At 56.9% G+C, this 23,298-nt stretch overlaps 1 protein-coding gene across 1 annotated transcript; it reads left to right on the forward strand.

The window, feature by feature from the left end:
- Positions 1 to 728: 728 nt before the first annotated feature.
- On the forward strand, positions 729 to 21,629 carry TOP3B (DNA topoisomerase III beta). Its single transcript, XM_004607447.3, has 18 exons — positions 729 to 911; positions 6,029 to 6,165; positions 7,165 to 7,296; positions 8,357 to 8,463; positions 9,943 to 10,017; positions 10,988 to 11,184; positions 11,711 to 11,867; positions 12,831 to 12,944; positions 14,300 to 14,390; positions 15,095 to 15,249; positions 15,354 to 15,459; positions 16,266 to 16,412; positions 16,499 to 16,672; positions 17,947 to 18,075; positions 18,406 to 18,555; positions 18,813 to 18,913; positions 20,242 to 20,443; positions 21,079 to 21,629. Exons 2-18 carry the CDS (start codon positions 6,096 to 6,098, stop codon positions 21,558 to 21,560), a joined length of 2,589 nt encoding a protein of 862 aa, XP_004607504.2. The 5' UTR covers positions 729 to 911; positions 6,029 to 6,095; the 3' UTR covers positions 21,561 to 21,629.
- Positions 21,630 to 23,298: the final 1,669 nt, after the last annotated feature.

The following is a 23,298-nucleotide window of genomic DNA, read 5'->3' on the forward strand; positions in this document are numbered from 1 at the left end:
AGAAGAATCACTTTTATTTTCCAGTTCACCTTGCAGAAATATTTTATGCCTTTCATCTCACAAATGTTTACAGCATTTTTGTGCTGTTTTGTTTGTTTTGGTTTTGGGGCCACACCTGACTGTGCTTACTCCTGGCTCTGCCCTCAGGAATCACTCCAGGAGGCTCGGAGAAACAGGGTGCAGATCTAACCCAGGTCGGTGGCCTGCAAGGGAAACACCTTAATAGGCTGTACTATCGCTCCAGCCACGCTCCTTATAGATTTTTGGTTTTTTTTTTTTTTTTTGCTTCTTGCTTTTTGGCTTTTTGGTTCACACCCAGTGATGCACAGGGGTTGCTCATGGCTATGCACTCAGGAATTACTCCTGGCCCTGGTGGGATTGAACACAGGTTGGCCATGTGCAAGGTAAATGCCCTACCAGTTGTATTGCTCCGAACCCCTTTATAGATTTTTTAAAAAAGCCTACTAGACTCACTCCTGTTGTTTCCATTTTATTTATTAGCAGCATATACGTGTTCCTGGTTATCGTGGATCCACTTTTCATTATCATTCTAACAACTGTCATTGTACTCTTCCCTACAGAAGGAGGGGGAAGTGGGGTGGCGGGCTCAGGGATGCCCTGCAGACCGTGGCAGGCAGGAGGCAGTGAGGGCTTGGAACCCCGCTAGCACCACGGCGGGAAGGGCTCTGGAGAGGGACGGGGAGCCCCAGAAGACGCGGAGACCCAGGAGCGCCTGCAGATCTGGCCTGGCCTGTTGTTCCCGGAACGCGTAAGCCGCGGAACCTACCGACGGGGCCCGGCGGCGGACTCGGGGGCTCCGGCGGCGGTCGGACACGGAAGTCGTGGGTGGCCGGCGACGGCCCCGGGAGCTGCAAGTGTCGGGAGCGGCAGAATCCCCGCTGGGGCTGCGGGTGAGCTGCGAGCGCTGCGGCGCCGGGGTGGGGGGCGCGCGGGCCGGTGGCGGGAGCGGACCTCGCCCCGGGGCCGGCCTGGGGGGCCCGATGGGGGCGTGCCCGCGCTTCCTCTCCTTCCTCTGCCCGGAGCCGCCGCCTGGGTGCGGGTGCGGCGTGCGGCCTCCGGTGCCAGGGGGGAAACTGAGGCCCAGCGATGCTGTGCAGAGGGCAGCCCCGGCCTGGCCACCACGGAGCCCCGCGCGGCCCGGGCTTCGCCCAGTTGTTGGCGGAGGGCATAGCCGGGGCTTCTGGAGGGGACGGAGCCAGAGCCCAGGAACGCAGGTTTCGCAGAGAGGCAGGCCTGGACTTGTCCCCGCGGCGCCGCCTTTGGGAACGAGAGAGCTGTCGGCTCAGTGGGGGCTCGATCCCCCCCCCCCCCGAGATCCCGGGTACCCCGAGCGCGGGCAGAGGCCCCCCGACGCTGATCCCAGGGGCCTGAGCCCCAGGTGCTCCTGGCCTAAACTGTCGCCGCGGGCGTGGTGGAGCAGTTAGCAGGGCCTTTAGAACACGCCCAGGACAGGGGAGTTTAAGAAATTGTGTATGGGACTCTGGGGAGCACAAAGGGCTGGGGCACCTGCTTGGTGTGCTGGGAAGAGCCCCGTTTAATCGCCAGCACCACACGATCCATCCCCTGAACATCTCCAGAAGACACTGTCAAAGTCGGGCGTTCGGAGCGATAGTACACAGTAAGGTGCTCGCCTTGCGTGAGTGGCCGACCTGATCCGAGCCCTGTCACCACATATGGTCCTTCAAATCCTGCCAAAGGCATCTCTGTGCACAGAGCCAGGAATAAGCACTGAATGTTGATGGATGTGCCCTCACCCCCAAATAAAATAAACTCCAAAAGTCTAGGAGGAACCCTTGAGCACTACAGGTATGACCCCCAAAACAAATAAGAATTCTTAGTCCCAGTTCACAATTCTGTAGGTATTTGATAAAGTAGTTAATAATCCACAACTGAAGGCTGTTTGCGCATCTCTGGCTCAGTCTGCTTGCTCTGAGGCTCAGGAGAGGACTTTCCTGGCTCTTTCTGCTGAGGGTATATTCCACCGGCTGTATCGCCAGTGAGATGACAGAGGTGACTGTTCATTTTTAGTCTTCCTGTTATTGTCCCAATTTGCAGTTTTGCTGCCAGCATCTTAGCACTTGCTGAAAGGACAGATCAGACGCAGAACTTAAGAGGCAACAAGAGAAATTAGATTGGTACAAAAGTGATAAACCATGTAGATTACTGGAAACAACCTAGTTCTCACCCTTCACTAGAGTCTTTCGGTTCTAAGAGGCTATAAAAATATCCCCTTTTCAAAAAAGCAAAATCTTACAGGGCTGAGGATATGGCTGGTTGATACGTGCCCGTATGAAGGCCTGAAGTCAGTCCCCCCACTAAGTGCCCTACACAATCCTTCACCCACCACTTGGGAGTGGCGCCCTCAACAGTGCACTTTTCTTAAGCAAAAGGACAGGAGAGATAGTACAGGAATTAGAGCTTGTACATTGCATGCACCTGGCCCAAGTTCAGTTGCTGGAGGCCCCAGAACACCTCAGGGGTAGCCCTGGTGGTCCCTGGCCCCTCAGGTCTCAAGCAGCACTGTATCTTTGGGCTTTAGTACTGAACTGCCACCCAGCTGAGTATTATTGGGAGCGGCCCCAAATGTGCTGAAAATTGCTTGGGAGTTGTTTCCCCCTCCCCATAAAAAAAAAAGCAAAAATCTTAGGTAAATAATATTGGTAAGGCAAAAGTTCTGAGATTATATAATAATGAAGTTTGCAAACCATTGATTTCAGCCTTTATTCTCAATGGTTTGAGGTTTGACATTGGAGATGTACCTTAATTTAAAAATAGGAAGACTCTAGGGGCTGGAGCAATAGCACAGCGGGTAGGGCATTTGCCTTGCACGCGGCCGACCCAGGTTCGATTCCCAGCATCCTATATGGTCCCCTGAGCACCGCCAGGGGTAATTCCTGAGTACAGAGCCAGGAGTAACCCCTGTGCATTGCCAGGTGTGACCCAAAAAGCAAAAAAAAATAGGAAGACTCTATATTACTCACGGAAAATTCATTACAGTTAAGACCAGAGATCATTTAAGAGGCAAAACCTCATGTGATTTGAAGAGGGGAAAAATAAATGTACCCACCGGTTGGAGCAATAGTACAGCGGGTAGGGATTTTGCCTTGCATGGGGCTGACTCTGGTTTGATCCCCGGGAATCCTATGATCCCACCTCTAGGAGTGATTCCTGAGTGCAGGGCCAGGAGTAAACTCAGACCACTGCGGGTGTGTCCCTTCTCCCCCGAAAAAAGGAAGTGAGAAAGAAAGGAAGGCAGGAAGGTACTCAGTGGAAGTAAGAAAGAGTGAGTTTCAGCCCAGCTCAACAAATTTCTCTGACCTTCAGAATTTTTTTTCTGAGTCTTAGTTGTTTGTCCTTGAGATAATTGTACCCTAACCAGCACCGGACACCATAGGAATACAAATCCTTATAACAGTAATTTCCCCCCTAATATAACCGAGTTACTCAGAACATTGCAAAGTACTTGGATAGAATAAAAGCATAAACCGTTGAACTAAAACATGCCTTTCTTTAAAACAACTGCTGCTGGAGTCTGGCTGCTGTCACCTTCGGAGAAGCAACTCCCAGCTGCACCCTGAGTATAGGAGAAACAGGCAGTCCCTTTGGCAATGCTCAGGCAAAACGTTTCCTTCTAAAGAAAACTCAGGCTGGAGTGACAGTACCGTGGGTAGTATGCTTGCCTTTCACATGGCCGACCTGGATTCTCTCCCCAGCACCCCATAAGGTTCCCCAAGTCCACCAGCAGTGATCCCTGAGGTCTGAGCCAGGAATAAGCCTTGAGTACCAACAAATGAGCCCCTCTTCCCAACAAATAAATAAATAAGAGAACTTTACCAGGGAATCCATTAACTGTTTTGTTCCTAATAAATTGCTTAGGATGCTTAGGAATGAAGGAAGAGTATTGTAGATGTAAAACTTCTAGAAACTTTGATATCATGGGGGGGGGGAGAAAGTGTTTACAATGCTCTTAAGATTTCAAGTCAGTTCTTAAATTTAAGAAATCTCAAACAGCACTCATACTATTATTAGGTGAAATGACTTCATTTACTGGGCCAGCCAGATTTTCCTCATCGCTCACAATCCGAGTAGCCCAGACAAAGTCCCTGATCCAGGATATACATCCTCCGCTGCCAAACAGAACGCGTGACTCTGAGGTGACTCTCGTGCAGTGCAGAGGGCTCCATTGGCCGTGCATCATTGCAGATACAGTGTAGGCAAGGCTTACTAAGTGCGTTCTACGGCTAGCAGGCTTGGGTTCAAGTCCAAGTCTATGTCTTGAGCGCTGGCCACCTTGGCCCTGTTGTAGGGCAGAGCGGTGGCTGAGCCCCCACCAGGACTGCCAAGTACCCAACTTGTCATCTGGACTCCGACATCTCTTGCACCGGTCACACCCAGGTTGACTTGGCAGAAATGTTCGGCCCCGGGGCTGGAGTGATAGCATAGCGGGTAGGGCGTTTGCCTCGCACACGGCCGATCCGGGTTCGATTCCCAGCATCCCATATGGTCCCCTGAGCGCCGCTAGGAGTAATTCCTGAGTGCAGAGCCAGGAGTGGCCCCTGTGCATTGCCAGGTTGTGACCCAAAAAGCAAAAAAAAAAACAACAACAAAAAAACCAGAAATGTTCGGCCCCTTTCTTCTTTCCGAAAACTCCCAGAGCAGGTTCCCTTTGTTGACAGTTTCCCTTTCTGGCTCTTGACTTCTCCATGGTGGGGGAAGAGCGGGGGAAAGGGAGACCCCAGGGCTTCCCTTGAAACCTCACTTTTGGGGCTTTGCCATTGGTAGAACTAAGCTTCCCTGGCAGGGATGTGGCGACCACCAGAGCACAGCCTTAGTGCTGGGCCCCACAGAGGCAGTTGCTGTGGGCCACACCCGGATGCCAGGCATGTTTCAGGGGGAGGTGCCACTCTTGAGAGTAAACGGAAGTGAAGCCCTGGAGGACAACCACCCAGCCACCCAGCCATCCTGCCCAGCCTGTCCGCCAGCACCAGAACCTTGGAGGCCCCCTCTTGTGGATGCAGGGGCAGGATTGAGGCTCTGGGACCCTCCTCAGCTGCTTCTTCTTTTTTTTTCCTCTTTTTGGGTCACACCCAGTGATGCACAGGGGTTCCTCCTGGCTCTACACTCACAAATTACTCCTGTAGTGCTTGGGGGGGACTGACTATATGGGATGCTGGGAATCGAACCCGGGTCGATCGACTGAGTGCAAGGCAAACATCCTACCTGCTGTGCTATCGCTCCAGCCCTCTCTTCAGCTTCTTTTCTTTTTTTTTTTTTTTTGCTTTTTGCTTTTCGTGTCACACCCAGTGATGCACAGAGGTTACTCCTGGCTCATGCACTCAGGAATTACTCCTGGCGGTGCTCAGGGGACCATATGGGATGCTGGGAATCCAACCCGGGTCGGCCGCATGCAAGTCCTACCTGCTGTGTTATTGCTCCAGCCCCCTCTTCAGCTTCTTAATGAAGTCAAATTCCCAGAGTCATTTCTCAGCCCATTCAGTTGTTTGTGTGTGGGTTTGGGTTTCCCTTGTTTTTCTTTTTCTTGCTTTAGGTTTGTGTTTTGTTTGAATTTTTTTTTTTGTTGGGGGGAGGGGGCACTCCTGATGATGCTTAGGAGTTACTCCTGCCTCTGCACTCGGGAATTACTCGGTGCTTGGGGGACCATATGAGATGCCAGGGATTGAACCTGGGTCGGCAGTGTCCAAGGCAAACATCCTACCCACTGTACTAAAAAGGCCCCCCTTGTTTGAGGTTTTTTTTTGTTTGTTTGTTTATTTTTGGGTCACACCCGGTGATGCACAGGGGTCACTCCTGGCTCTGCACTCAGGAATTACCCCTGGTAGTGCTCAGGGGACCATATGGGTTGCTAGTAATTGAACCCGGGTCGGCCGCACGCCAGGCAAACGCCCTACCCTCTGTGCTATCACTCCAGCCCCATCCCCCATGTTTGAGTTTTAACTGAACTTCCTTGAGGCACTGCTATCTCCTGCCATTCTTTCCTTCTCTGTAGAGCTGAGGAAGAGAAGATTCTGACCTGCCATTCCCGGGGCTGGAGGCCCTGACAGCATTCGGACAAGATGAAGACCGTGCTCATGGTTGCAGAAAAGCCATCCTTGGCCCAGTCCATTGCCAAAATCCTCTCTCGAGGTAAGGGAGGCCCACCCCTCTCTATGACTGAGTCCATGAGTGCGGTTGCTTCCACTTGAAAGGTCTTTTCCTTACCCAGATGGTGACTCCGGCCCCCTGGAATAGAGTAGCTTTGGGACAGCAGGTGGTAGCAATTCTCCATTCTGTCTTGGTCACTGAGGGACACATTTGCTGCCACCACCAACGTGAGCCAGGACCAGGGCTTCAAAAGATGCAGACGTGGTTCATAGTTCAGTGGTGGACAGGCAGGTAGTTCCCGATAGGCCACTGTTCCCGCCATGCTTTTGGGGTTGCTGGTCATGGGCAGCTGAAAGTAACCTGGAAGCTTCTTGGAGGGAGAATTAATGGAGAAGGAAGAAGACATAGGCAGAAGCCCGCTCTGGTCTCTGTCTGAGGCTGTGCCAGGGGCATGCAACCCATACATACACCTCATAGTACTCAAGGGAGCTACTAGGCCCTCCAGAGATCAGGGGCCTAGAAAAGGGACCACTACCCCCATGACCCACTTGTCTCTGGCCTCCTGTGGTTGGTGGGTGCCGTTTTCTTTTCAGTCCTGGAATGCTGCATCCCCCCAAGTGGCAGGCTCCCATCTGGACCTTCCTTTGGCCTGACGGCTAAGTGCAGAGAAAACCCAGGACAGCAGGCTGGGATTTTGGAAGGGAAGAAAAGGCCCCCAAAGTGGTATCCAGTGCCCAGAGGCCTAGAAAGTTTGCCAGAGGGGTCATTACTGGAAAGTGAGAGGACATTAGGATATTTGATAATTAGGCTGTCCTCTGGCAGCTCTGAATAAAGGTCAGACATGAAACGGAGATGCAGGGAAGGGTCCGACAGCATCTCCCTGAGCCCCGCCAGCCTGTGCTCTGTGTCGCCCTCACACCGCTATTTGGAGACCAGCGCTGGCCTGAGGAATTTTTAGTGGTTGCTTGAGCAGGGGCCTCTGTGCCCCCGAGAGGCAGTGTCTGACGCTCCCTGCAGTAGCCCCACCTCCCCTCTTCCCAGGAAGCATGTCCTCACACAAAGGGCTGAACGGAACCTGCTCAGTGCATGAGTACACTGGAACCTTCGCTGGCCAGACCGTCCGCTTCAAGATGACATCTGTCTGTGGTCATGTGATGACTCTGGATTTCCTGGGTGAGTCCCCTTCACCCCCCGCCCACCTTTCATCCTGGGCCCTGAACAGAGCTGAGAGGCAGGGAGGCCCCTGGGCAGAGAGATTTGTCCAGAATCCATGAGTCCCAAGGCCAGCAGACAGGGGGGCAGTGAGTGCCCGGGGCTGGGAGTGGAGATGGGGGAGGGAGGGGGTGTGCTGAGAACCCCGGATTGGGAGTTCAGTGTCCCTGAGTCTCCGTGCCAGGGGCAGCCCTTGGTCAGCTCGTGCCCTGTGTCCCGTGCTGTGCTGATTGGAGGTTGTGCTGGCCTCAGAGGCCGCTGGGGGAGGCTGCTGCTCCTGCTGAGCGTGACTGCATTCAGCTGCCACTGGTCATCCTCAGGGCATTAGTGTGCACTGGCAGCTTGGAAGGGCTGACATTGGTGTGATGTGCCAGGACAAGGGTTAATCTGGGCTTGGACCCAGCTCCTCTGGCTCCTGGGCTGGGCTGGATCTCCGTACATTTCTGCTCCTTTCTGAGGGATGCGCCTCGTGGCAGTACTGGCCACTTGTCAGATTGATTGAGGGCTCTGTGTGATGTGAGGGGCAGAGTGCAAGCAGCTCTGGTCTTGATGGCAGGGAATTGAGTGTCAGGTGCTTAGAGCGCCAGGCGTCGCCACAGCCGGCAGGCGGGGCACGAGTATTTAACCATGGCTCTGTCTGACCTGGTACTTGCCGCCGCATAGGAATGCCACAGACCTCAGTGCGTAGGCGCTGGGCCCTGAGTGGAAACAGTGGCAGGTGTGCAGGATGCTAAGTAGACATCAGTTCTCCTGAGCACCTATCCTGGGCCTAGGGTCAAGTCCTGGCTCAAGGAAGAGTTCCCGAAACCCAAGCCAGCCACAGAGGCCCACTAGGAGCCAGGCTGCAGCAGCCCTTCCCACTGCCAGCTCGCAGGCGTTCCTTGGCCAGTTGCTCTCTGAACTTCCTCTCCTCTGGCCAGACCAGACCGGCACCTTTATTCTAAGGTTCTGACAACTCTCGAGGGCAAGCGCCTTGAGTGGAGGAAGCTGGTTCCGATGTCATTTTTCCTGTGGTCTGTAGGAAAGTACAACAAATGGGACAAGGTGGACCCCGCAGAGCTTTTCAGCCAAGCTCCGACAGAGAAGAAGGAAGCTAACCCCAAGCTGAATATGGTGAAGTTTCTGCAGGTGCGTGAGCGGGTGAAGGCTCCCTGCACCATGGCTGCTATCAGGAGTCCTTCAACCCCTTCACTCCATTTTGGACTGGGAGGACTTTTCCCTGCAGACCTGCTCCTCCCCTTGAAAACAGGAATGCTTTGAAGTCATTCTTTGCGCCAGGGAGATCATGCAAAGTGGTGGAGCACCTGCCTGGCACTCGTGAAGCTCCACATGCCACTCTCATCTCCTCATCACACACCCTGCTGGGTGTGGCCCTGGTGGGCCCCAGCACTGTGGCTGAGCGACACTGCATTTCACCTAGAGCCTGCTGGCGCCAGGCACAGCTGGGAGGGTCCCCAAAAACAAATAGACCAAAAATTGTTGCTTTGTTGTTGGCAGTGGTTTTTCTATTTATAAAACAAATTCAGGAGCTGGGGCCATAGTACAGCGGTTAGCGCATTTACCTTGCATGCAGCTGATCTGGGTTTGAGCCCCCTGGTATCCCACATTGTCCCCCAAGGATTGGCAGGAGTAATATCTGAGCGTAATGCCTGGAGTAATCCATAAGCATTGCAGGTGTGACTCGACAACAATTTTGAAAAATATTAAAAATAGAAGAGGGAGGGGACAGAGAGTACAGTAGGTAGGGCATTTGCCTTGCGTGTGGCCAACCCAGGTTCCATCCTTGGCGTCCCACATGGTCCCCCAAGCACTGCTAGGAGTGATTTCTGAGTTCAGAGCTAGGACCCCTGAGCATCACCAGGTGTGGCCCCCAAACTTTAGCAAATGAACAAAGGTAGAAGAGGGGCCAGAGCGATGACCCTAAGGCCTAGAGTTCATTCTGTGTGTGCAGGAGTCCCGGGTTTGGAGCCTGTTGCCACATGTCCAGCACTGTTCTTAGCCACCCCTGAGCACTAAGCCAGGAGTAGCCTATGAGCACTGTCAGCTATTACTCAAAACCAAACTAAAATGAGAATAAAAGTAGCAGAGACACAAACACACAATTGAAAACAACTGCTGTTAATAAGTTATCTCACTTTAGGACCGTTTTCTGCAGTTTGTTTTGTTTTGGGCCACACCTGGCAGTGCTCAGGGGTTATTCCTAGCAGTGCTCAGCGGTTACTCCTGGCAGTGCTCAGGGGACCATATAGGATGCCCCTATATTGGATGCCAGAGATCAAACCCGGGTCGGCCGCATGCAAGGCAGATGCCCTAACTTCTATACTGTTGCGCTGGCCCCTTTTCCTGCAGGTCAGAGGGTGAAGGTCATCATCTAGCTGTTGTTTCTTTTTTAAGCCACAAAGAGCAGGTCTGAACTAAGCATTTGCTCGGTGGTTAAGCCAGCCTAGCATGGCCAGCTGCCCTGCCAGCCTGACTGCCACTCTGGGTACAGTGCTCCTACATGGGATGGGAGCCCGGGCCCACTCCCCACACCAGGCAGGGGTGCCTGGGTATGCACAGGTGGGGGCCAGGCTGTGGCAGGTTCGAGTCTCCCTCTGTGTGTGGCAGGTGGAAGGCAAAGGCTGTGACTACATCGTGCTGTGGCTGGACTGCGACAAGGAGGGGGAGAACATCTGCTTCGAGGTGAGGGGGAGTCCACGGGGAACCCTGCTAGGGCCTTTCTGCCACCCACCCCAAACTGCCACTTGTGGTCCCACCGTTCCCGGAGCTGAAGTAAGGTCATCAGCCCCGTTAGCTAAGTGCCTCGTCCCCGCTTCCTTTGGAAATTCTAGTTCATAATTCTCAGGCTCTACAGCGGTTGGGCACTTGAACCCCTTGCTCTGGGCACGTATGTGGGCCACGGTGCAAAAGGCAGGCGGGATTTCAAGGAGTAGGTGTTTGGCCACATCCTGGCTCCCCAGGCCCCCCACTTCACTCGTGCCCGTGCTGTGCTGGCAGACACCCTGCAGTGCAGTGGCCCCCTGCCCGCCTCATCTTCTCATGGGCCCCTGCAGCCCAGCCTCAGGAAGCCCGCCCTGGGGGGCAGCGGGGCGCCAGTGACTGCAGGCTACTCTCCTGCCTTCGCATCCCCGGTTCTCCCCAGCACAGTGGGGAAGCGTGGGCAGCCCACATTTTAGCATAGCACCCTCAGCAAATAGCCATCCCCCCGTCTCTTCCCAGAACCCCCATTCCTGTTCTCTCCCCACCGGGCTGCTCCTCCCTTGGGAGCTGGGGGCAGCTCACAGGGCTTTCTCCCCCAGAACAGAAGCCGCTCCCCTGTAAAGGCTCCTTCGCAGCCCCTCCCGTGCATAGGCTACTTAGTCTTGGCTGCAGGACCCCCACGGTGCTGGGCCATCCGGCGAGGGTTGCCTGTACCATATCCTCCCTGGTGCCTACTGCCCGGTCTTCTCCATTCACAGAATTTTACCCAACTGCCCAGCACATCATTGTCTTCTGGGAGGGGAAGAGGGTGAACAGGGTGGGACTGAGCCCCCGCGTCTTTGGCACTTCCTGGTCCGGAACAGGCAGGCAGAGGCGAGCGGGTGGCAGGAGGAGGCCCGAGAGGAGACAGGCTTCCCAGGCGGTGGGGTGAGAGACCAGCGGCCTTTTGCAGGTCCTGGATGCCGTGCTGCCCGTCATGAACCAGGCCCACAGCAGCGAGAAGACCGTGTTCCGGGCCAGGTTCAGCTCCATCACCGACACAGACATCTGCAAGGCCATGGCCTGCCTGGGCGAGCCGGACCACAACGAGGCGCTCTCAGTGGATGCCCGGCAGGAGCTGGACCTACGCATAGGCTGTGCCTTCACCAGGTACTGACCGCCCTGGACCTGCTCCTCCAAAGGTGATTGCCATAGAGCTAAAACCTCAGGGGGCCAGAAAGACAGTACAGGGCTTCAGGTACTTGCCCTACATGCAGCTGGCCCCGGTTTGATCCCACACCATGTAGGGTCCCATGAGCGCTGCCAGGAACGACCCCTGAGCACTATCAGGTGTGGCCCCAAATCTCCAAGCCTGAGTTTGGAGGTAGATAAACCAATCCTGAAGAAAACTGTTTAGCTGACCCAGACCACAGAGGCCCAGCACTTGATACGCACTGTTTGTCCAGACTGCAGGTCTGGAGGGGAGAGTAAAGGGGGCGCACGAGAGCCTGTGCTTTCCTCCCCCGTCCTGCCGTGCATGGTTCCCGTTCCTTCTCTGCAGACCCGTGCTGAGCATGTCCTCTTGTCCTCACTTCTGAGCAGGCATCCGCTGCCGTGGGCCTCGTGGGTGGCCAGTGACACAGTCTCACACTGAGCCTGATAGACTGTCTCCCTTTGTGCCTCCCCTTCCTTGCAGATTTCAGACCAAGTACTTCCAGGGCAAATATGGCAATCTTGACAGCTCCCTCATCTCCTTTGGGCCTTGCCAAACCCCTACCCTGGGCTTCTGCGTGGAGAGGCACGATAAAATCCAGTCTTTCAAGCCGGAGACCTACTGGGTGCTGCAGGCCAAGGTTCACTTTCCCTTTGTTACTTGCACCGACACTCAGCAGGTTTGGGATAAAGATTCTGAGAGCCCTCCTTCATCATAGTTCTGCGCCCGCAAGGTCCAGAACACAAACGTGGACAGCTGACCCGAGGAGAGAGGCCAGAGAACGGGTCTGTGGGCTGCCCAGGGAAGGGATCCCAGCCTTCATATTTGGGCAGGTTAGTGCTAGTCCTGGAAGCATTGGGTTTGGATGAGCAGGACTGACCACATGCGGGGAGGTCACCCAGGCGGGAGTGTCAGCTGCTGTGGTCAGGCCACTTCACTGGCTCTCAGATCACTTTCAAACTTTTAGATCCTTTCTGTAGGTAAAATCCTCCATGGCAGCTTCTCAAGATTTAGAACCTATGGGGACCTGAGTACAGCAGGGAGGGAGCTGCCCTTGCACACGGCCGGCCTGGATTTGATCCCCAGCACCCCATATGGTCCCTCAAGCTTGTCAGGATTGACTCCTGAGCACAGAGCCAGGAGTAAATCCAGAGCATTATGGTGTGTTATGTCCTCTCAAAAAAAAAAAAAATTTACAACATAATACAGAAGTTATTTGGTGCCCTAATGCTGGCCAGGATTGGTGAGTGGTCACTGATGAGGTGGAAGGTGGAGAATGGGATTCATCTTAAGGATCTGTCAGCTCCCTCAGACCCTGTGCTGACCTCTGCCTGCTGTTGGGCAGGCTGCGAGACTGTAGCAACAGGCACAACTAGCTGCAGCCATGGGTAGACTATAGCCGAGACACACGGGGAGACTGTAGCCCGGAGACTGTATCCGACACACACCGGGAGGCTGTAGCCCAGACACAGCGGGAGGCTGTAGCCCCAACACTCCGGGAGGACTGTAGTCACAGAGAGAACGGCACCCCCTGCCCGGCTCTCCTCCCTGCAGTGGGTTTACCTGGCACTTTCTCTCCTGTGTCTTCTGCCCTTCCCTGCAGGTGGACGTGGATAAAGACAGAAGCCTCCTTCTGGACTGGGACCGGGTGCGAGTGTTTGACCGGGAGATTGCGCAGATGTTCTTAAACATGACCAAGATGGAGAAGGAAGCCCTGGTGGGTTGCTTCACTCACCTCCATCTCCTGGGGTGGGGGCGGGGGGCGGAGACAGGTGTGGAAACCCCTGCGTAGGAGTAGTTGGAAGAGTAGGTCATGTCGTTCTCCCCCAGCTGGAGCAGGCATCTTTTAGAAAGAAAGAGTGATCACACTTAGACTCCTGAGGGTGCTCCGGAGACCTGCTCCTGAGGAGACTCCCACAGACCTCAGCAGAAAGGGAGCCGCTGCACGCCATGCCCGCGCCACGCGCCAGCCCCTTCCACTGTCGCCTTTCCACATCACCACAGGGCCTTACCTCCTCTGTCAGGAATCCATTCCCTGTCCTTTTCTGCGCATCTCAGGGACCTGGCCAGTGTCACACACAGGTGCAGGCTGTGCTTGGGGCCCACAGTTTTTGCCACAATTTTTTGCAGGCCCTGGTCTCTGTTGTTGTATTTCTTACTTGAAGTTTGATTGATTTGAAGGACAGGCGATGCTTGGCCAGGATGCCCCCTGGCAAGAGGGCAGGTCCCCAGCCATTGCAGCAAACACATTCTAGCCATGACATCCGCCAGAGTCTGTAGCACAGGCTCTGGCCTCCTTTCATTGCCTCTCCTGTCCTGTTCAAGCCTTCTTTGGGTGCCTCTCACCCCTCCGGGCAGATGCCTTGGGCTTCCAGAATGTTTCCTAAAGCTGCTCTCATGTAACTACCCCACGGCTGCACACTCAGAATCTCTCAGGGCTGGGCCCCACATTGTCTGTCTGGAATCCAAAGGCTGCCATCTGGCCACGTCGACCCAAGATGGGCAGGCGCAAAGCCTCAGTGTTCTGGGTCAGTTTTGCCACAGACCAAACTGTCATCTCTCCTGCCAGTCCCGAGGGACAGGGACAGCTTGTCTGCCCGGTATTTACAGAAGGTTTAGAACCACTGCCATGTGTATAAATGACGAGATCTCACATAAAACGCCTGACCTCTAACCTCTTGTGACAACCTGGAAAGCAGAGCAGTTCTCTGACTCTGCAAGGGCAGTGGCGCCCAGCGGGGCCACGTGGGTCCCCCCGAGGGGCCTGTGCTTCGTGTCCTCCCACAGACCTCACTGCCATTCCGTGGCCACTGCAGGATTTTGGTAGTCCCTTCTGGCCTTTCCCCCATTCCTTAGGTTTTCCCTTTCCTGGGAATATCCTTTAGAAAAAGAATCTTCTCTCATTTTTCCCATTGTGGACCTAAATCAGTATTCCACCAAGTCTCTGCTCAAGTGCTGGGAAGGAGAGTTGGAGACGCAGGAAGCGCAGACGAATGACAACTTCATGGCTTTGTGGCATTGCTGCCACCCACCTGTTGCTCGCCAGAACACAGAGCCTCTTCTGTCTACTAGGTGGAGTCCACAAGCAGGAAGGAGAAGGCCAAGCAGAGGCCCCTGGCCCTGAACACCGTGGAGATGCTGCGCGTGGCCAGCTCTTCCCTGGGTATGCGCGGGAGACGTTTCCTCAAAGCCCCAGCTTCAGTGAGGTGCACGGGAACCCCACCAGGGCCCGGGAATGCAGGAAAGCTCTGTGCTTCTGTGCTTTTCCTGTGCCAGGCGCCCCTTTACCCCCTGTCACACAAACGCCCCCTCCACGTTCCTGTACCGCAGATGCACCCCCTCGTGCGCGCGCGCACACACACACACACACACACACACTCTCACTCATGTGAAAAGTTGCAGTGTCTGACAACTGTCTGGCTCAAGGTACAGTGGTTGCTGCGTGGCCTCAGGAAGCTGAGAGCACTGACCTCTCAGAACAGAGATTCCAGGGTCTTTAGATGGTGACAGTGACATGTCTGTTGGCTGAGAGCCAACCTCTGCTAACAGAAGACTAGGGGCAGCCCTCAGTCCTTGTGCCCAAGTGTCGTGGGGGACACCTTGAGGGGTCCCAGTAGAGGGTGGGTGCTAGGTCAGCCCTGTGGCCGGGCAGCTGGAGACCCAGGAGCATGCTCGCCCCATGGCCAGAGTCAGCAGGGGCCTGTCGCCCTGTCCTGTGCCCCCCAGCTGGTCCAGGGCCCCGATCTGGAGACCAGGCACCCGACAACAGCTCTGTCTCCTGGCTGGGCCTGCTCAGAGCCCGCCTCGTGTTGCAGGACCCCCTCCTTGGTTGGTGCTTGAGTGCCCGACGGCCCCTCTCTCTCACAGGCATGGGGCCCCAGCACGCCATGCAGACCGCTGAGCGGCTCTACACGCAAGGCTATATCAGCTACCCCCGGACCGAGACCACCCACTACCCTGAGAACTTTGACCTGAAGGGGCCTCTGCGACAGCAGGCCAATCACCCCTACTGGGCCGACACGGTGAGCAGGGGCCTGGGGGAGCTGACCCACACACCTGCCCCCTGGGGCCTCTGGCCCAGCAGGCCTGGATGGCAGCTGTGCCAGCACATACTTCTCTGCCTCAGGTGAAGCGGCTGTTAGCAGAAGGGATCAACCGGCCCCGGAAAGGCCATGATGCTGGTGACCATCCCCCGATCACCCCCATGAGGGCTGCCACCGAGGCCGAATTAGGTAAGGGGCACCCCTTGCCCACCACCAGGCTCTCCCCCACACTGAAAGGTTCCTGGGAGGGAAGGGCAAGACGCTCCACAGGCTGGCACCTGGAAAGTATCCATCCCTTGGCAGTATAGGTGGAGTTTTGGGGAGGGTTTTTTTTTTTTTTTTTGCCAGCCTGGCAGTGTTCAGGGGTTACTCCTGACTCTGCACTCAGGAATTACTTCTGGTGGTGCTCAGGGGACCATATGTGATGCTGGGGTTTGAAGTAGTTCGGTTGCGTGCAAGACAAATACCTGCTATGCTATCACTCCACCCCAACCTCTTGGCAATTTGGGGGCTTCTTCCTGCCCCCCTCTTCCCCCTAGGAGTTGTACTCTGCTGCTGTGGGCCAGGGACAGGAGTGAAATGTGGCAGCAGGGGTAGGGCATTGCCCGAGGGCCGTGCGGGTTCTCAGGGAGACCCGGGAGCGGAGGGTGTAGGAGGTGACGGGGTGGTGGGTTGGCGGGACAAGAGAACATGGAGTCAGACAGGGACCAGGATCACCCAGGGGTGCCCCTCCTGCTTCCCACCTGTTCAAAGGGATGGTGCCCACATGCTGGGAGTGGGAAGAGGGGGAGGAGCCTCTTAGACGAAGCCTGGGGGCATGGGGGTGGGTGCCCCCATGGAGTATGGTCCCACTTAGAAGGAAATATGTGAGGTGCAAGCCACGAGCGTGAGGGGGTTGTCAAGGCCCTGCGAACGCCATCCTGTCCCTCCACTCTCAGGCCACAGCAGCCGGCTCTGGTGGCCCCGGCCACTGACCAACTGTGTGCCCGTTACAGGGAGCGAGGCGTGGCGGCTCTATGAGTACATCACCAGGCACTTCATTGCCACAGTCAGCTATGACTGCAAGTACCTGCAGAGCTCCATCTCCTTCCGGATCGGACCTGAGCGCTTCTCCTGCACTGGGAAGACCGTCATCTCCCCAGGTAGAGCTGCAGCTCCCCTACTGCCTCTGCCCACCCCATCTGGGCACTGGGAGGCCCCGGGTCTCAGAGATGCCCTGTCTCGTCAGGATTCACGGACATCATGCCCTGGCAGAGCATACCTCTGGAGGAGAGCCTGCCCACCTGCCAGAAGGGTGACACCTTCCCTGTGGGCGAGGTGAAGATGCTGGAGAAGCAGACGAACCCGCCCGACTACCTGACCGAGGCCGAGCTCATCACGCTTATGGAGAAGCACGGCATCGGTGGGTACCCGCGGGAGCTGGGGCACCTGACGGAGGCCCGTGCATCAGGCTGGCCTGGCTTCGGAAGGCTCCTCATTTCTGCCACACCCGTGAGGCTGACTGTGGACCCAGGATGCCACATGATTCATGCGTGTATAGGAAAAACACAGAAAGTCAGATTGGAATTCTGAGTCCACACCACCAGCCTGGGTCTGTCCAGGAATCAGGCCCCCAGAAACCAAAGTGCCACTTCCCTGTGAGGGGAGCAGAGAAGCCTGCCCCAGGGCCATGGTGCTCCCGGGCAGTGGCCAGAGAGTTCCCAGAGGGGCGCAGATGCTGAGGCTGCTCCTCACAGGCAAGGCAGGCCCTGCCCCTGCCGTCCATGCTGGCCCTCTGTCCCTGCGTCCCCGCATTCCTGCCACTGCTCTGGAGGGCCGAGGGACAGCCAGCCTCTGCACCCGGGCTCTGCGCCTTCCCTGTCCTGCAGGCAGCTCTCACCACGCATCTCCCCAAATTTGGGTCCTGGAGATGGGGGTGGGTGGAGTAGGGGAGCTGGACCCACTCCATCCACTGCAGGCTGCAGGCATCACGGCTAGAACATTGAGCCATGGCATGGGGTCCTTGCTTCCCCCACGGACATGAGCAGTGGGCACTGTCACCAGGGCTAGTAGGTGACAGTCGGAAAGGCTCTTGTGAGGCCGGAACAAGCAGTGGTGAAGGCAGCACTGTGCCGGCTCCATCCAGGCGGGGTGCAAGTCTGCTGGAGCCTCCCCTGCTTTGGTAAGCACAGGGGGAGCAGCCAGGCCCAGAGGGTCACGTGGGGGCCTACTCGGCTGACCATGGAGCCCACCACGTGGGGTCCACATCCTGGTCTTGCGCTCGTGCTGTGAGCACGGTGGCCCGACTGCTGGCCTCAGAGTGCCTGCCAAGGGGCTTTGCACAGGGAGCTGTCCGGAAGCCAGAAGTGGGTAAAGCAGGCAGGGGATTTGGAGGGGATGACTGGCAGTGAGTGTGGGGGCTTCTCCATAATGGGCGCTCAGTCCCTGGTTCCAGGAGGGGTGAGTGCCCAGGGTCACGGCAGGAGGGGCTGAGCACTCACAAGCCAAGCAAATTCTGTGGCCCTGGCAGGGTGCCTTGACTCTCTGGGGCGCTGCCTCCTTCTTGAATCTGGAATGGCACCTGGCACAGGGAGGGTGGGGGTGGGGGTGGCAGAGGGTCCAGGGGAGGGAGGGCCCATGACAGACAGGGTGAGGGGAGCTTTGGGGCAGCCAAGGAGCACATTGCTGTGGTTGCAGGCACGGACGCCAGCATCCCCGTGCACATCAACAACATCTGTCAGCGCAACTACGTCACGGTGGAGAGCGGCCGCCGCCTCAAGCCCACCAACCTTGGCATTGTGCTGGTGCACGGCTACTATAAGATTGGTGAGTCCGGCCGGGGGGCTCTGCACCCACCAGCCCATACCCCTGCACCGCCAGGGAGCTGCATCAGCCACCCCCAGACCCGCCCCAGCGGGGCTCACCACGCTGGATGGGCCAAGTGCCCAGAGGGGAGGAAAGAGGAACTCAGTGCCCCTCAGCCCATCAGACGGAGCCCCTCGCTGGGGTGCCGTCTGCTCTGTTCCCAGAGTCCCCAGGGACTGTGACCCCTGGAGACAAGGTGCCCCTGGCCGTACCACGCCAGGTCCTTGGGTACGAGAGCTGAGGAGGCTCCCGGGTCAGCTTGTCTGAGCTCACGGCGGCACCCCCGCTCAGATGCAGAGCTGGTGCTCCCCACCATCCGCAGCGCCGTGGAGAAGCAGCTGAACCTCATTGCCCAGGGCAAGGCCGACTACCGCCAGGTGCTGGGTCACACCCTAGACATCTTCAAAAGGAAGTTCCACTACTTCGTCGACTCCATCGCTGGTAAGACCGGCCTCTTCTCAGCTTGGTTGCCAGAGCGACCCCACTGGGGCTGCTCCCGGGGCTGGACTGGGCTCCCAGTCTGTGTCTAGAGGCTGAGGCCATGCTGGCGGATCCCAGGGCCAGGCCATTGGAGGGCTGCAGTGCAGGCTGGAGTGCAGGCCCACTGGCTCACACCCACGAGGACATGGCCTGTGGCTGCAGCCCGCAGGGTCAGCTTCCTGTGGACAGTGGCAGCCACCAGCACTGTTTGCTTACAGGCATGGATGAACTGATGGAGGTGTCCTTCTCGCCGCTGGCGGCCACAGGGAAGCCTCTCTCCCGCTGCGGGAAGTGCCACCGGTTCATGAAATATATCCAGGTAGGTGGGTGGGAGGGCTATGACCATCTTGCTGGGAAGAGGGACTGGGCACCTTCGCCAGCATGTCCCCACTCTTCGGCATGACCCCAGACCATTCCAACACACTGTCCACTGTATGGTTTGGTTTTGGTTGGGGTTCACACCTGCAGTACTCAGGGCTTACTCCTGGTGGGGCTTGGGGGACCGTCTGCGTGCCAGGGATTGAACCTGGGTTAGCCCAGTGTGAGGCCTGCACTTTACCATTGTACTATCTCTCTGGCCCCTGCCCGCTGTTTCTTAAGAATGTAATCTGTGGGGCTGGAGCGATAGCACAGCGGGTAGGGCGTTTGCCTTACATGCAGCCGACCTGGGTTCGATTCCCAGAATCCCATATGGTCCCCTGAGCACTGCCAGGAGTAATTCTTGAGTGCAGAGCCAGGAATAAACCCTGTGCATCACCAGGTGTGATGAAAAAAAAAAAAAAGAATGTAGGGGCCGGAGCGATAGCACAGTGGGTAGGGCATTTGCCTTGCACGCGGCTGACCCAGGTTCGATCTCCGGCATCCCATATGGTCCCCCAAGCACTGCCAGGAGTAATTCCTGAGTGCAAAGCCAGGAGTAACCCCTGAGCATCGCTGGGTGTGGCCCAAAAAGCAAAATAATAATAATAATAATAATAATAATAATAATCTGTGTGCTTATGGGATCAATCTATATGTAGGGATTTTAAAGCTGCCTTTCTGGGGTGGGGGAGGCAGGTCAGCAGTAGAACACTTACCTTGCACAGTTGAGGCCCTGGGTTCAGTCCCCAGCACTGCAAAAGAGAAAACCAAAAATTAGAAAAGTTAATGAGGAAAAGTGCTTCTCTTCATGCATGTAGCAAGAGTCTTGGGCCCAGGCCCAGACTATGGCAGCATAGTGAGGATCAGGTTTTCAGCTGTTGCGTGCTGTGTATTCTGACCAGGTATAAAAGTATTGGGCTGGAGAGTTAGTGCAGGGTTTAAGGTGCTTGCTTTGCATACAGCCGACTCAGGTTCAATCCGCAGCAGCATGTATGACCTACCAGGCCCCGCCAGGAGTAAGTCCTGAGCACCGCCAGATGTGGCCTTAAACCAAAATAAATGCTTCAGTAATCAGGCATTATGTATGTACTCTGTGAGTGTAGTCTTCCTTCTATAACACGTGTGTAGAGACATGTGCATCATGTGCATCACGTGTCGTGTATTCTGTGTCCTGTGGGTCGGCACTGCATGTCACTTGCTGTCCGTCACCTACTGCTCTTGTGCGGGGACCAAGTGTGGCAGGGGGCCGGGGGTTCCTGCAGCGTCGCTTCTCCCCTGCTGCTGCAGGCCAAGCCCAGCCGCCTGCACTGCTCGCACTGCGATGAGACCTACACCCTGCCTCAGAACGGCACCATCAAGCTCTACAAGGAGCTGCGCTGCCCCCTGGACGACTTCGAGCTGGTCCTGTGGTCCTCGGGCTCCCGGGGCAAGAGTTACCCACTGTGCCCCTATTGCTCCAACCACCCGCCCTTCCGAGATATGAAGAAAGGTGAGCCCCGTGTCCCCGGGCCTCAGCTGCCCGCCCCCAGGTACCTGTGGTCTCCATTCACTCTTGCACCAGGCTGGACTCTAAGGGGCCCCTGCTCCTGGCCCTCCCTGCCCGGTGGCCCCCAGATGGGAGACCCCAGCATGGCAACTGCCTGTCCTTCTGGTCCAGGTCATGACTGGGCAGGACCCGTGGTCAGCTGGCTCAGGATCCGGGCAGTGGGGGTGCTGGGTGAGGGAGAAGATGCAACAGGTGGGAGCCCCATCTGCTGAGAGGAGTGCCCACAGGAGAGTGTGTGTTCAGCGACAGTCCAGAGCACTGAGCCCAGAGTCTGGGCGGACCTGGGCCAGTTGTGCTCCCCCGCTGTGCTGTGTCCCATATGCTCTGCTCGCCCCTGACTCCGGGAGACATGAGGGAGGCATCGGCCCACTCCGCCAGGGCGGCCCTGGCATCTGGGTGCCCAGGACAGCCGACACCCACCCCAGGAGGACCTGGGGCAGCGTCCTCCTGGGGTGGGACCCCCCAGGCCACAGGCCCTAGATGAGTAGGAGCAGTAGCCGCAGGGGAGCGGTCTCACAGGGAGTGGGGTCCTGGGGGCGGGTGTGGGCGCGCACCCCAGGCTGCCCTCTCCCTGCCAGGTATGGGCTGCAACGAGTGCACACACCCCACCTGCCAGCACTCGCTGAGCATGCTGGGCATTGGCCAGTGCGTGGAGTGCGAGAGCGGGGTGCTGGTGCTGGACCCCACCTCCGGCCCCAAGTGGAAAGTGGCCTGCAACAAGTGCAATGTGGTGGCGCACTGCTTCGAGAATGCGCACCGCGTGCGCGTGTCCCCGGACACCTGCAGCATCTGCGAGGCAGCCCTGCTCGACGTGGACTTCAACAAGGCCAAGTCCCCGCTGCCCGGCGACGACACGCAGCACACGGGCTGCGTCTTCTGCGACCCTGTCTTCCAGGAGCTGGTGGAGCTAAAGCACGCCGCTTCCTGCCACCCCATGCACCGCGGAGGCCCAGGGAGGCGGCAGGGCCGGGGCCGGGGCCGGGGCCGGCGGCCCCCGGGGAAGCCCAGTGCCCGACGGCCCAAGGACAAGATGTCAGCTCTGGCTGCCTACTTCCTGTGATAGCCCCGCCTCCTGCGGGGGTGCCCGCCTCTGCCCTTGGGTCCTGGAAACCATTAAACACAGTTGTTCTCAGAATGAGCCCTTGCAGACCTTCTCTGGTGTCAGAGGGCCCCCCAGCTGCCTCTCCTGTCCTAGCTGTGCCCAGATGGACACTCCCTGTACCTGGAACACTTCTAGGTGCCTGGGTCCCGCCCTGGCCCAGTAGGGGGCCCCTGATCTGGTGGCCCCTCACTCGGCTCCACTGCCTTCGGAGGGAGGCCTTTCCTGACAGGCCCTCACCCTGTCCCCTGCACAGGGTCAGACCCCACTGTTCCTGCTTAGCAGCTCTGTGTGCTGCCCCCACGTGACCCTGCAGCCTCCAGGGTTCCTTTGTTTCCTCTTCTCAAACAGGCTCTTGTTTTCACACAGAGGCTGCCCAGTACTTCCAGGAAGTGGGGGGGTGGGGATGGGAGTGCGGCACAGGGACAGGCGCCCCACTGAGCCCATCAGCAGATACCCCCTAAGCCATGGGCCACAGGGTGCTACCCCATGCCCACCCGTGCCTCCCAAGGGGCAGAGGTTGCTCTGTGGAACACTTGGGTGTTAGGTGAGGGGCATAGCAGAAGCTTTGAATTGGGGGGGGGCGGGGGGAGATAACTTTCAGGTGAGAACTAAGGCTCTGAGAAGAGCTTTAACTGATAAGCCGAGGCTGCCCCCAGTCACTTAACTCTTGTGCCCACTGGGCCCTTTTCCTGGAGGCCACAACAGCTCCGCCCACTCTCCCTGGGACAGTCTGGGAAATTCTTGGGAGTTCAGAGAGAGAGGCTAGTGGGAAAGGCTCCTTCCCGGCCGCACTGGTCAGATCCGGGGCCTCAGGAAGCCCACACCCGTTGGCGGCCCCTGCTCTTCTACGGCAAGCTCAGAGGCTGTGTGAATGGATCCTGACTCCCGCCCCAGGAAGGTGACCTGGCTTCTGCAGGCTCAAGGACCATGTTTCCCGAGTGGGTGAGGAGCCCAGGAGACAGGGCAGTGGGCAGGGCACTTGCCTTGCATGCTGATGACCCAGGTTCAATTCCCATCACCCCAAATGGTCCCCCTGAGTCCTGCAGAAGTGATCCCTGAGCACAGCCAAGCGTAAGCCCTGAGCATTGCTGAGTGGCACAAAAACAAGGAGTGAAACTGTCCTCTGGGGGCGCTGGAAAAATCCAGTAGCCTCAGTAGCTGCGGGTGCAACTGGGGGGGGTCTCCAGTTTCACGCTGTAATTGCTGGGAAGCAGAGAGGATGGGGGCATTTGGGGAAATGCAGATAGAGGGTCTCATGACAACCCTAGGAGGTGGGTTGGTTGCTATGGTCTCCATTTTCCTGGAAAGGAAACTGATGTTTGAGTGAAAAGGTAAATGTCCAAGGTTACAGGGTATAAGATGTACCCTCAAATCTTATGGAGAGTGGGGAGTCCCCTTCTAGCACCTCTGGGTGCTCGTCCTCAAAAAAGTGGAAAGATGAAATAGGGCTCCAGAGGGGAGCAGAGAGGTGGACACATAAGGACTGATACCGGGTTCCGGGCTTTGATGACGGGGATGGACTATGAGAGTGGGGGTGGTCCTAGGAGCTTTAGGGCTAGGGAAGAAATTCCCCGAACGCCTAGCTCTCCCTGTGCCTGAGCTCTGGAGGCCCTCTGGACTTCTGACCTCCAGGATTGTAAACAATAGATGTTTGTGAACTGTTGGCAATCTGTCACAGCAGCAACGGAAAAACCAA

The sequence above is a fragment of the Sorex araneus genome, chromosome 11 (assembly GCF_027595985.1).
Source record: "Sorex araneus isolate mSorAra2 chromosome 11, mSorAra2.pri, whole genome shotgun sequence".
Classification (NCBI taxonomy): domain Eukaryota; kingdom Metazoa; phylum Chordata; class Mammalia; order Eulipotyphla; family Soricidae; genus Sorex; species Sorex araneus.

Bases quoted from the DNA above. Each gene is read 5' to 3' on its own strand.
- TOP3B (XM_004607447.3), top strand. From the start codon at position 6,096: ATGAAGACCGTGCTCATGGTTGCAGAAAAGCCATCCTTGGCCCAGTCC. The intron at 11,868-12,830 runs GTTCACTTTCCC...CCTTCCCTGCAG, and splicing joins ACTGGGTGCTGCAGGCCAAG to GTGGACGTGGATAAAGACAG. The intron at 16,413-16,498 runs GTAGAGCTGCAG...CTGTCTCGTCAG, and splicing joins GAAGACCGTCATCTCCCCAG to GATTCACGGACATCATGCCC.